The sequence below is a fragment of the Podarcis tiliguerta genome (genome assembly GCF_965153285.1).
Source record: "Podarcis tiliguerta genome assembly, chromosome: 5".
Taxonomy (NCBI): Eukaryota; Metazoa; Chordata; class Lepidosauria; order Squamata; family Lacertidae; genus Podarcis; species Podarcis tiliguerta.
The window spans coordinates 83,934,904-83,947,008 of record NC_139538.1 but is presented as its reverse complement, the minus strand read 5'-3'; the positions used below and the strand labels follow the sequence as shown (position 1 = coordinate 83,947,008).

The 12,105-nt window shown below is 44.5% G+C and overlaps 1 protein-coding gene across 6 annotated transcripts in view; it reads right to left on the bottom strand.

The window, feature by feature from the left end:
• The window catches only part of USP54 (ubiquitin specific peptidase 54), a 95,690-nt gene that overhangs the window by 26,740 nt on the left and 56,845 nt on the right, over positions 1 to 12,105 (bottom strand). For all 6 annotated transcript variants that reach the window (XM_083440286.1, XM_083440287.1, XM_083440289.1 and 3 more), the window contains 5 exons: positions 10,940 to 11,045; positions 9,975 to 10,121; positions 9,573 to 9,722; positions 6,867 to 7,035; positions 4,840 to 5,010 (listed from right to left, as the gene is read on the bottom strand). In XM_083440286.1, the coding sequence (XP_083296412.1) occupies positions 4,840 to 5,010; positions 6,867 to 7,035; positions 9,573 to 9,722; positions 9,975 to 10,121; positions 10,940 to 11,045 (743 nt within the window). The remainder of the gene's footprint in view (positions 1 to 4,839; positions 5,011 to 6,866; positions 7,036 to 9,572; positions 9,723 to 9,974; positions 10,122 to 10,939; positions 11,046 to 12,105) is intronic.

The window sequence follows — 12,105 nt, the reverse complement described above, 5'->3', positions numbered from 1 at the left end:
ATATATATTCCCTTTCCATACCTGAGCTCTTCTATAACAACATGGTATGCAAAGAATGTACGAAGAGCCTTGTTGGATGAGACCAAAAGCCTATATAGTCCACCATCCTGTTTCTCTCTGCAGTCAGTCAAGTGCCTATGGAAAGCCCATCAGCAGAGCCTGAACACAACAGTCCTCTTGCCACAGTTGTTCTCCAACATCTCCTATTCAGAGGCATGGTACAGATGTCATGATTAGGAGACATGGCTAGCCTTATCCTCAATCAATTTGTTCAATGACCTTTTAAAGCTGTCTAAATTAGTGGCCGTCAAAATGGTAATATTTTATGAAGGGAATTCTGAAGTATAACTGTGTGTTTTGTGAAGTACTTCCTTTTGCCTGTCCTGAATCTCCCACCATCCATCTTCTCCAGATGACCCTGGATATAACCCCAAGGGGTTTCTATCTACTTTCTCCATACCATGCATAATTTCATACAGCTCCCATCATCTGTCCCTTACTTACCCCCCACCCAACAATGGTATGGTTTGCATGTGACGCTAAGTCATGCTTTGGTTAACAAACTATGGTTAAACTTCCAGTCATACCACAGATGATCAAGCTTGCTACATTATAGCTTGGTTTCTCTCCTGACTACCTTCTTAGCATTCCCAACATAATATCCCAAATGCCTCTGCTGTGCCCTAGTACTGGCATTGACTCATTGTGTCATCAGCCAGCTGTACAAACTGATCAGGAAAACCTCCTTGGAGCATTTCTGCTCTCGGCAATGGCTGTGCCATTCCAGATTCCCTCCCTCCCCCAATTAAAAGAAGATCAGCGGGCTCACTGGAACTCTTAACACAAATGTAAAAAGTTAGTGAGATAAAATTTGTCTTAGAAAAATCATATTGATCCTTCTTCAGCAAGATTTGTCCATCACTCTATTCCATATGCTTGATAAATTTTTCTTTAGCAATGTGTGTTTCAACAATTTACCTAGAATAGATGTTAAGCTAACTGGCTTGCAATTTTCTGCATTCCTCGCCACCGCCACCCACCCCATTACTTTAAAAAAAGAAAGAGAGAGCACTGCAGCCATTTTCTAGTCCATCGTTATGAAGACCAATCTTAGGGGAAAGTTACATATTTTTGTCAGATCAACAGCTTCCTATCAGAGCTATTTAAGTCCTCTCTGAGAGTAGATGTCATCTGGATGCAGTGATTTGTTTTATTCTGCACGGTTTTATTTGATGTTTTAAGGTTTTGTAAAATGCCTTTAGATTTGTTTCTATAAAAGTGGCATTGAAACAACAACAACAACGATGATGATACTTTTTAAAATTGCCCATAAGGTCTGGAACATATCTTTGCATCACTATCTGCCTACAACTCTCTTTCTAATGGAGCCCCAGCAACTAGATTTGCCCATAGCCAATAGGAGGAGATAACCGCCCCTCCCACTACTTCAAGGGAAAGTACCGTATTTTTCGCTCTATAGGACGCACTTTTTCCCCTTCAAAAATGAAGGGGAAATGTGTGTGCGTCCTATGGAGCGAAGACGCTATAGTCCGGCGACCCTCTCCCGGCTGGAGAGGTGACGCGCGCCTATAGCAGGAGTCTCTATAGCCGCGCGTCACCTCTCCAGCAGGGAGAGCGTGCCCGGGGCTAAAGCAGCCCCCCGCGACCCTCTCCTGGCTGGAGAGGTGACGCATGGCTATAGAGACTCCTGCTATAGGCGCGCGTCACCTCTCCAGCAGGGAGAGCGTGCGCGGGGCTAAAGCAGCCCCCCGCGACCCTCTCCCGGCTGGAGAGGTGACGCGCGCCTATAGCAGGAGTCTCTATAGGCGCGCATCACCTCTCCAGCCGGGAGAGCGCGCGCGGGGCTAAAGCAGCCCCCCGCGACCCTCTCCTGGCTGGAGAGGTGACGCATGGCTATAGAGACTCCTGCTATAGGCGCGCGTCACCTCTCCAGCAGGGAGAGCGTGCGCGGGGCTAAAGCAGCCCCCCGCGACCCTCTCCCGGCTGGAGAGGTGACGCGCGCTTTTGCAGGAGTCTCTATAGGCGCGCGTCACCTCTCCAGCAGGGAGAGCGCGCGCGGGGCTAAAGCAGCCCCCCGCGACCCTCTCCTGGCTGGAGAGGTGACGCGCGCCTATAGCAGGAGTCTCTATAGGCGCACATCACCTCTCCAGCAGGGAGAGCGTGCCCGGGGCTAAAGCAGCCCCCCGCGACCCTCTCCCGGCTGGAGAGGTGACGCGCGCTTTTGCAGGAGTCTCTATAGGCGCGCGTCACCTCTCCAGCAGGGAGAGCGCGCGCGGGGCTAAAGCAGCCCCCCGCGACCCTCTCCTGGCTGGAGAGGTGACGCGCGCCTATAGCAGGAGTCTCTATAGCCGCGCATCACCTCTCCAGCCGGGAGAGTGCGCGCGGGGCTAAAGCAGCCCCCCGCGACCCTCTCCTGGCTGGAGAGGTGACGCATGGCTATAGAGACTCCTGCTATAGGCGCGCGTCACCTCTCCAGCAGGGAGAGCGTGCCCGGGGCTAAAGCAGCCCCCCGCGACCCTCTCCCGGCTGGAGAGGTGACGCGCGCCTATAGCAGGAGTCTCTATAGCCGCGAGTCACCTCTCCAGCCGGGAGAGCGCGCGGGGCTAAAGCGGGCTTTTGCGAGAGGTGAGGGAATTCCCCCACCTCCCAGGAAAGCCAAGAGAAGCCGTGCAGCCCTTTTAAAGTGCTCACGGCTTCTGCCGGTTTTGCGGGAGGTGGGGGAATTCCCCCACTTCCCAGGAAAGCCAGGAGAAGCCACGATCTCTTTAAAGGGGTTGCGTGGCTTCTGCGGGCTTTTGGGAGAGGTGAGGGAATCCCCCCACCTCCCAGTAAAGCCAGGAAAGCCCTGCGCAGCGTCTCCCGGCAAGGAGAGGCTGCACGGGGCTAAAGGGGAAGCCATCCCGCTCTCTGCTTTGGCTTCCTCCATAGCTGCGCGCAACCCCTCCGGCAAGGAGAGGCTGCACGGGGCTATGGATTCTTTAGCCCCACGCAGCCTCTCCCGGGAGGGAGAAGCTGCACGGGGCTAAATGGGAAGCCAAAACAGCCTTGGCTTCCTCCATAGCTGTGCGCAACCCCTCCGGCAAGGAGAGGCTGCACGGGGCTATGGATTCTTTAGCCCTGCGCAGCGTCTCCTGGCAAGGAGAGGTTGCGCTGGGCTAAAGAGGAAGCCAAAACACCGAGCGGGATCCATCCTGCTCTCTGCCTTGGCTTCCTCCATAGCCGCGCGCAACCCCTCCGGCAGGGAGAGGTTGTGAGCAGCCTGTACGCTGCTCTTTGGTGCTGGGGGGGGGAAATATTTTTTTTCTTGATTTCCCCCCCTAAAAACTGGGTGCGCCCTATGGTCCGGTGCGCCCTATGGTGCGAAAAATACGGTAATAAGTGACCCTGAAATTTAGAGATGAAACAATACAAAATTTTGACATGGGCAAGCTTTGAGAAAGTCCTTAAGCATTAATATTTTGAAAGAAAAAGATTCCATGTTTGCTGTTCACCAGCCTGTATGGTTCCCATAGCAACCGAAAGAACTTATAGATACAAAGATTACATATACTGGACCCAGCATGAACTCTTCTGATCACCATGGGAACTACACAGGGCACCAGGTAACTCAGCAGGTAAGGATGCACAGGGTGAATTAGTTAATTGCAACTAATTACATGTTTACATAGAAGTGATACCTGCTTCAGCTCCCTTTTCTGGCTCGCCTTCCTCTCTTATTAGGGCTGGGAGCCTATTACCGTAGCATATTTAAAACTTCAAACATTTGCAAACCATGAAAACAGAACCAACAGAAATAAAGCCTGGTGTGGGGAAAACAACACATTGTTTTGAATATATTTTGTGTAATGCTGTGTTGCTGGTGTTTTAATTATTCAGCAACTCCCTCTTGCGGGTGTGGGAGCAGACTGGGCCACATCCAAAAGAGCGCCTTATTCATTTCACACCAGCATATTCATGTGTTGCAATTATATTTTACATTTCTTCAACAAAGATCAAGGTAGCAGTTGTCTCCTCCACGCTGTATCCTCACAACATCCTTGTGAATTAGATTGGGCTGAGAAAGGGGGAGTGGCCCAAGGTCATCCCGCAAGCGCTTCGTGTCTGAGTGGGAATTTGAACCTGGGTTTTCATATTCAGATCCACTAGCCACACTGCACTATTTTGGCTCTGAACAGTTTCTTTTCACAACATCCTTATCCAATGCTTGGCGGGTTGCAAAACTTTGACCATAATCCAAAGCATGGGAACGCACATCAGAATGACAAAACAGGTAGCAAAAGAAAAGCAGCAGCAAGTGAATCAAAGAATCACAGAGAGAAGAAAGGAAAGTAAATTGTTTCTTGTCTTCAACTATTCCCATTGCTTTTGGCCCATTGCTTAGTGTTCACCTGCTCCCCCTCAGCTCACCTACCTTCTACCATTCATTTTCCTTCCTTAATTGAGCTGGATTGGGTGACAGTAAATGCCCACCCATTGACAGATACTACTGATTTTTCCTACAGCTGCAGAAAACCCAGCTCATATCTTTCAATGGCTTTGTTTTCATAGTCCCAACCCAAGAAATAAGGAGAGGGAAGCACAGTTCTAAGGATCTGACAGGCAGGCAGGCAGGCAGCCCAGCAGACCTTTGAAAAATCCCTACTCTGATAAGACACTTGATCACCTGAACTTGGGTGGGTGGCCCTGCAGGAGGCATATGGGAGCTCAAACGCCACCACCCTCACCCCCATCCCGGATCTGCTGCCTTAAGCCACGTGGCTCAGTGTAGCTCATATTAGGGCCAACTTTGTGTTTGCCTTAAATGAAGAAAATGATTACCTGTGTCCCTGCTGCTTTGTGAAGCTACATCGTTTTCCATGTTGTAAATGACAGTTCCCTGAGAATCAGAAGAGAAGTGACTGACCACAGATTCGTGGTGGGAATGTTTATAGGGATAGCTGTCTGTAGAAGAGTCTGTCCTAGTGTCACTTGCGATAGAAGGCTCACGCCCTGATAAAAAGAAATGATAGATAGGAGAATTAGAAGGGCAAATCAGAAAAGGGCTAAGATGGAAAACAGTAACTGAGAAGTGTTATACAATGATGTACAACAACCACTGTGCATAATAGCATATCTCAGTGCAGCCAAGAACAACCTTTTTTTTTTGCAATTGATAAATTTCCTCAAAAGCACAGGAAATGTTTAATTACCTTACAAAAAAAACCCCTCTTATTATACAAAATATTTTTTAAAAACCCTTAATCTAAAATATTAAGGTGGTGTACAGCAAGATATGCAAGTACAATACAACATAAAATAGCATAAACCAATACAAAATAAGCATCTCATCTTGCAAAAGTTTAAACTACTGAATAGCCTGTTGGCCTTAAAAGGTCTTCAAGAGATGTCCGAATCTCTGCTGGAAGACTATTCCACAGCATGGATCTGGCGACAGTAACTGCCAGACTGCTAGTTGAAGCCAGTCGGCTCCTGAAACACGGGGATAAATAACAGCAGTACTCTGGATTAACTGAGTGATCAAGCTAGGATATAAGGACTCAGGTGGCACTTAAAGTATCCTGTACACAAGTTGTTCAAGATGGGGTACTGGTGACTGGACAGTACTTATTACACACCATTGGGTTGGAGAGGACACCACCACCTCCTTAAGGGCTGCAGGCAGCATCCCATCATACAATGATGTGTTCACAACACCCTTGGTCTACCTGATCATCCCCCTCCAACTAGCTTCAACCAGTCAGGAAGGGAAGGGGGCCAGAGGGCACATGGCTGGATGCATTACCGCAAGTAAGTCGAAATGATCCTATAGCACTGGGACAGATGTAGCATTTTAACCTAGCTCCCTGCCACACCAAACAGTTCATCAAATGGAAAGCTCTTACGGTGCTTCTGAAAGATGCTCTAGCAGTGGCAAGTATTCAAGAGAACAATGAACATATCTCCCTGGGCCTTTGCTACCTCACATAATACATGGAAAGCATTGGGGAGGGGAATAAATTTTTAGTTCCTACATTCCTCTTCTCAAAGATGAAATGAAGGAATTAATTGCTGCTGAGTTATGCCCTCCAGTCTTCAAGGCAGGAGGAAGAGCTAGTCGTGATTTGCCCTTCCTTGTGGAGCTGTTGTTGTTCAGAATGATGAGCCAAACCCATAGAAATGATGAGTCAAACCCATAAAAACAAGTGAGAAAATAGTCCCTCCTTTGTTCCTCAAGAACAGGAATTTAGGGGAAGATTTCCTGCTTCCAAATCAGGAATTCAGTAGACTTCAAGATGTCGCTCAGCAGCAAAACGACAAAAGGGCGAGGATACAAGTAGGTTGCAAAAGCTTCACCAAGTGTCGGCAAAAGCGAAAACATCAAACCTACAGTGATTGGCAACTGTGTGAACAGACGCTGCTGCAAGACAGGAACTGGGCTCAGGTGAAATGTCATCTAAACCCAATCTAACCCTGTGCAATGGTCAATTCCTTGTGGGGAAAAGAACAAGTACGCAGAAGAATTTAGAGAATCACTTGCCCCTGACTTCTGCCTTGCTCCTCTGCAAGTCCTTGTGTTTTTCAGTATGAAATCTAAGCACCTGAGGATTCACCAGAAGGCCACAACCTGCACTGCGGCAGCCTAACATTAACAAATGATTCCAAGTCACATTGGAAATTCTGGATATTAAAAATGGTATTTTATTTGCATACTGAGTTTTGGAGAACACTTCAACACCATCTCTTATCCAGCAAGATCTCTTTGCGACTCCTCTGCTTTCGTTATTTCACCAGGCAAACACACCATAAATCTTGGTGACTGGCAAAAATACACGCAAAACTCTGAAACTAGAGTGCTCAAAGATTACCTGAGTCTTCACTATCATAGTAGGTCCTGCTATACTGTTGTAGGTCCACCTGTGTGGGAAGGTCCTGCGTTGACACTGGGGTTCCTCTCGGGTCTGCATATAGTAGTAGCAAGGGCTGATAATGACCCTTAATGCACTTGGTCACAACATCTTTCCATTTCGGACCTATCTGAAATTTTTGGAAAAGATCAAAACACATCTTAGTTGAGGTTACCTGCATTTAGTTGGAATTATGATAAAATTTAACACATCAGTAGTCAACGGAGATTCACAATGAACTTAGGTTACATTAAAAATAATTCTCTTTCATTTCTTTTGAATGAGTATTAATGCTTACAGTTGGAGAAAGTCACGAAATCTTATTCTCCCCAGCAAGCTCTATGAGCAAATGTAGTACTCAATGGAGAGGGGTTTGGTTTTTTTGGATGCATCTCCTTAAGACAAACCTGAGCAAGAACTTTTAGGCTTTTGGAATTGCCCTCACTGAATATTCTTAAAGGCTATGTGATTTAAAGATTTTAGTGATAATTTGTATTCTCATGAGCACATTTCTTCATGCAGACAAAAAGCTGGTAGTTGAGGACAAGGACAGCATGCAGTAGCCTTTTCACCAGCAGTAGCCAGTGGGAAATTCTGAAATGGACCGTTTCAGGGTAGGGGTGGGGGTAGCTTTTTATATGATGGATTCAAAGCTACATGGATCTGCTTAAAGGCCCAGTACTCCAGTTTCACCAGCTTAAAGCACCACCTTACCCTCGTGCTTGTGGACCTACTACTCTAAATCTCCTGGTCCCTTGCCAGAATTGCTCAGCCTCCCTCCTTTGCCACCATAATATGATAAAGACATTGGTCTTGGCAGAGAGGCAGGCAGGAATCAAATGTTGATTGACCATTATGAACTTACATACAAAAGATTTAATGTAGCAATGGAGTAACGTTCCGAAATATAAAATGAGTCGAAAAGCCTTAAAAATGAAAATGATATGCCAATGGAGTATTTACTGTTGACAAAACCTCTTAATTGTTTAAATCTGAGTTGCACATACTTTCAAGATCAAAGGGTTGATGTCCATCAGAATGAATATGCAGAAAAGGATTTGTACAGCATGCAAAATACAAGTAGCATTCTGAGCGTTCCAATAACCACTACTCTGTTTCGTACAGGTGGTGACCATTACGCACATGTCCAATTGATGTGCAGGTCCTTTTGGACCCAGAAGGCAGGCTTGTGTACACTCCGCTGATGCACATGGGGGCCAAGAACGGAACCCCCATGCAAAATGGTCACCACCTGTACTTCACAGACATGCACTGAAGCAAGCACCTTAAAATGCATTTTATCCTTACACAGGGATGTTTTTTAAATACAGGTATTTTACGGCAGAGAAAGACAACCAAAAATAAATTAAAGAGGTAAAGTTCCTCTTTTAGGGGTTGTGAATATTCACATTGCAATAGGATGGTTCCTTTTGTTACTTTTTGGCTTTTGACAAGTAGGAACAGAAAATGAGAACCACAGAGAATATCAAAGTGAACTGTATGCTCAAAATGATAGATTTCATGGCAAGTACTTCATCCAGAGCAGCAAGAGAGAAGAACTTCTAATTAGGAAACAGCATGCTTAAATGATGGCATGTTTGCACTAGCCAACATCTGCTGCAGTCTGTTGTATTTCATTTTGCAGAAAGAACAAGAATGGGGAACCAGCTGGGACAGGCCACTGATGGGTGAACTACATAAGCTATTTATGATTCATTCAGCTACAAGCTTTGCAAAAGCCAGCTGTACAGAAACACCTGAGAAGAAGGGAATAAGACATAAAGCTTATAAATTGAAGGGTTCCAACCTGATGCAGGAAGGCAAACAAGTAACCCAAACGTTGCACTCTGAGCAATGCTCCAAGTGTCATGATATCCGGCATTGGTGGCTGTGCTGTATACAAGTCCACAGGTATTTGAAATGTAGACACAAGCAGCACTGCCAGCCAGGAACAATTTCAGCAATGGACAATGCAAACGTAGAAAGAAATACCACTCATATATCACACAACCAAATATTACACATGCTGCGGGGGTAACATATATCAGAAAGGGCATCCATCGTGTATAGTCAAAAGGAAGGTGTGGTTAAGTAAGCCTCCTATTTTTTCTTCCCCCTCCATGTTTCTCTGGTACCCTACCCTCACACTCAGCATTCTTTTTCCTTTTTAAGTGATCACATTTCTGTAAAAACCTGCCTTTGCCCTGCACAGCTCTCTAGATATATGGACCAGAACACATATTGTTATAGGGAGGCAGCCCATTTCTATTTTATTCAAATGATATGCAGTTGTCCCTAGAATAATAATCTGTAACCATTCACTACATGGAGAGCCACTGCATGAAGTGATTTAAAATGCCCTCCATATAGCAGCCGTTACATGAACACCAGCCTCTGCTCTCAAAAATAAAGTGCCTTCCTAGTGAGTGACACTTTTAGATGCAATGAGCACAGCTTGCTTTGCACGTTTCTAGCACGAGATCCCTGGAAATAAATGAAAGCTGTGCAAGAACAAGTTTCATGAGGTGAAGCAAGTATGAGCTGATATGTGAAAACCCATCCTAAAATGATCCAAAAATCTTTAGGAAAAACAAAATAGACCCACATTCTCACAAACACCCAAACGTCTTTACTGAACTTTCAAATAAACAAATCTAATTTTCTTACCTCTTTGACATGAGCATCATCAAAGTACATCCACTTGCGGATCTTTGTTTGGAAGAAGAAGGTAGAGTAATGTTTTCCATAGTAACAGATCATTCCAACCAAATACAGTTCACATTGTTTTGCTCTGTCATCAGTTACTCTGAAGAAAAGCTTTTAAAAAAGAAGAAAAAGCAAAAATTGTATTGTCTTTTGTATGAAAATTGCATCTCAAAACTACTGAAAGGTCATTATTATTTTTTCTCTTAAAAAGAAAAGAAAGGAAGTTAACTATTTAGCTCAACCTTAAATCTAGCCCATGCAGTCCATTTGATAGTAAAAAGGAACAAAAATTTAACAGCAGTGGCATAAACAAAAACCAAAAAAGGAGAAGAGACATATTGCTATAGAATGCAATGGACTTACATCTCCCAGTTTAAGACAGGTGCCCAGGCTGTGAATTACATCCTCAGCCAGATCAGAGTGATCAGAGTCCCACACCAGCCCAATAGTGATGATCTGGGGAGAGTTCATCAGTACACGACGAATGCGAATCTTTTCCCCACAGTTGCTCTGAAAAAAAGAGTAACAAATAAAGTCCCAGGTTAACTAAAACTGGAATTAATGCGGCTTCCTGTTGTTTCGTATCCTCTCAAATCCTGACCTCTTTCCACCCTAAATATACAGTGGTGCCTCGCAAGACGAAAAGAATCCGTTCCGCGAGTCTCTTCGTCTTGCGGTTTTTTCGTCTTGCGAAGCAAGCCCATTAGCGGATTAGCGCTATTAGCGGTTTAGCGGCTATTAGCGCCTTAAGGGATTAGCGGATTAGCTGCTAAAAGGCTATTAGCAGCTTAGCGCTTTAGAAAAAGGGGTTGGGGAGCGGAAAAAAACCTCAAGAATCGCAAGACATTTTCGTCTTGCGAAGCAAGCCCATAGAGAAATTCGTCCTGCGAAGCACCTCTGAAAACGGAAAACCCTTTTGTCTTGCGGGTTTTCCGTCTTGCGAGGCATTCGTCTTGCGGGGCACCACTGTATTGCTCTAAGACAGAAAGAGCTTGAAATGTAACTGATTCACAAAGTAAATACGAGTGCACGTGGCGCAGGTTTCTTTGTCTGAAAGCACCCACAGTGAGTTTAAGTAAACTGACAATATGAAACAAGGAGGGAGTCAGAAAACCTCACCCAGTTAGAACACTGACAATATTGACAATTGACAGTCATACACAAACTTGTACAATTTCCATTATGAAACCAGCAATATTTTCTACTATTTCTAGTAGGCTGATGAATTAAGACATGGCGGATTCTACAATTAGATACAGGCAGACACAGATTTCAGTAGATACCATTCAGTCTACTGCTTCTATTAAAGGAAAACAGCATATACACACCGGACAGTTTCTCAAGTCCCCCATGGTGCTGGCATTTTGTAGCAGCTCTCCAAACATATCTGGAGTGGGTTTCTCCCGTCTTTCCAGCATGCAAATTGCCTGATTGCTTTAAGTTGAGGGGGAAAATGTATAGAGCAAGAATTAAAAACATTAGACTTTGGTCTGTGATCAATACTTTAATAAAGCGTATGTATCCTAAGATCTGGTGTAGAAGTACAGAGTCTCAGCTTAAAAATCAAACGCACAAGCTGAACAGAAACATGTGCATGGGCAACATATGATTCAGAATCTAATGTGCATCTGAGCGATGCTTTTAGCAATGAAGGATTTAACAGCCGGCTCACTGCCCTGTATTGGATACACTATTCTGCTCCTCCACATCCTACAAATGCTGAAAACTAATTGAAATCTCTTAAGATTTTATAGCCAACGTTTTGTGTGCATTTCTTGCAATATCATATTTGGATAAAAGCTTCAGAATACACACCGTTTTAGAAAACAAGTTAAGCAAGGAGGACAGATCCTTTCCCCCAAAGAGCTTACATTTAATGTCGATTGGGAGGAAGACTACAGTAACAGAGAAAGGGAAGAGATTAATTACTAATTTGATCAGAAAGGAACTTGTTAGTCATGTAAACATACAGTAACAAGTTCCTCAAGGGTGAATACTTATAACACACTGTTTTAATCATTTTCTTTCCTATATTATGCTGCCTTTTCTAAAATACTCCAAGCCACATTTGTGCCAATTAAAATGCAAAAAAGATCAGATTCTCTATTGCAGCCCCTCAGCTATGGAACTCCCTCCCAAGAGACAAGCCTCCTCAATAATGATTTTTAGGCAAGTGATTAGTCTTCTTAATTTGCCATGCCTTTGATTTATTTTAATTCCTACCTGCTTGCAGCTTTGTTTTTGTTGCTTGATTTAATGCTCTCTGTTTGTTATATTTTATTTATCATTTTACTGTTACAAAATTGCACACACATAAATCATAAAACATGAGACGACTGACAAAAAAAAGGGCCACGGGGGGGAGGTGTAGAATACTAAACATATCATTTTACGGAACATAATAATGAAGCGATTACAATAAACCAGTTCAATGAATTGTTCAACGAATCAACTTGGAAAACACAGAATAATAGCAGTGAGCTAATGAGCAGTG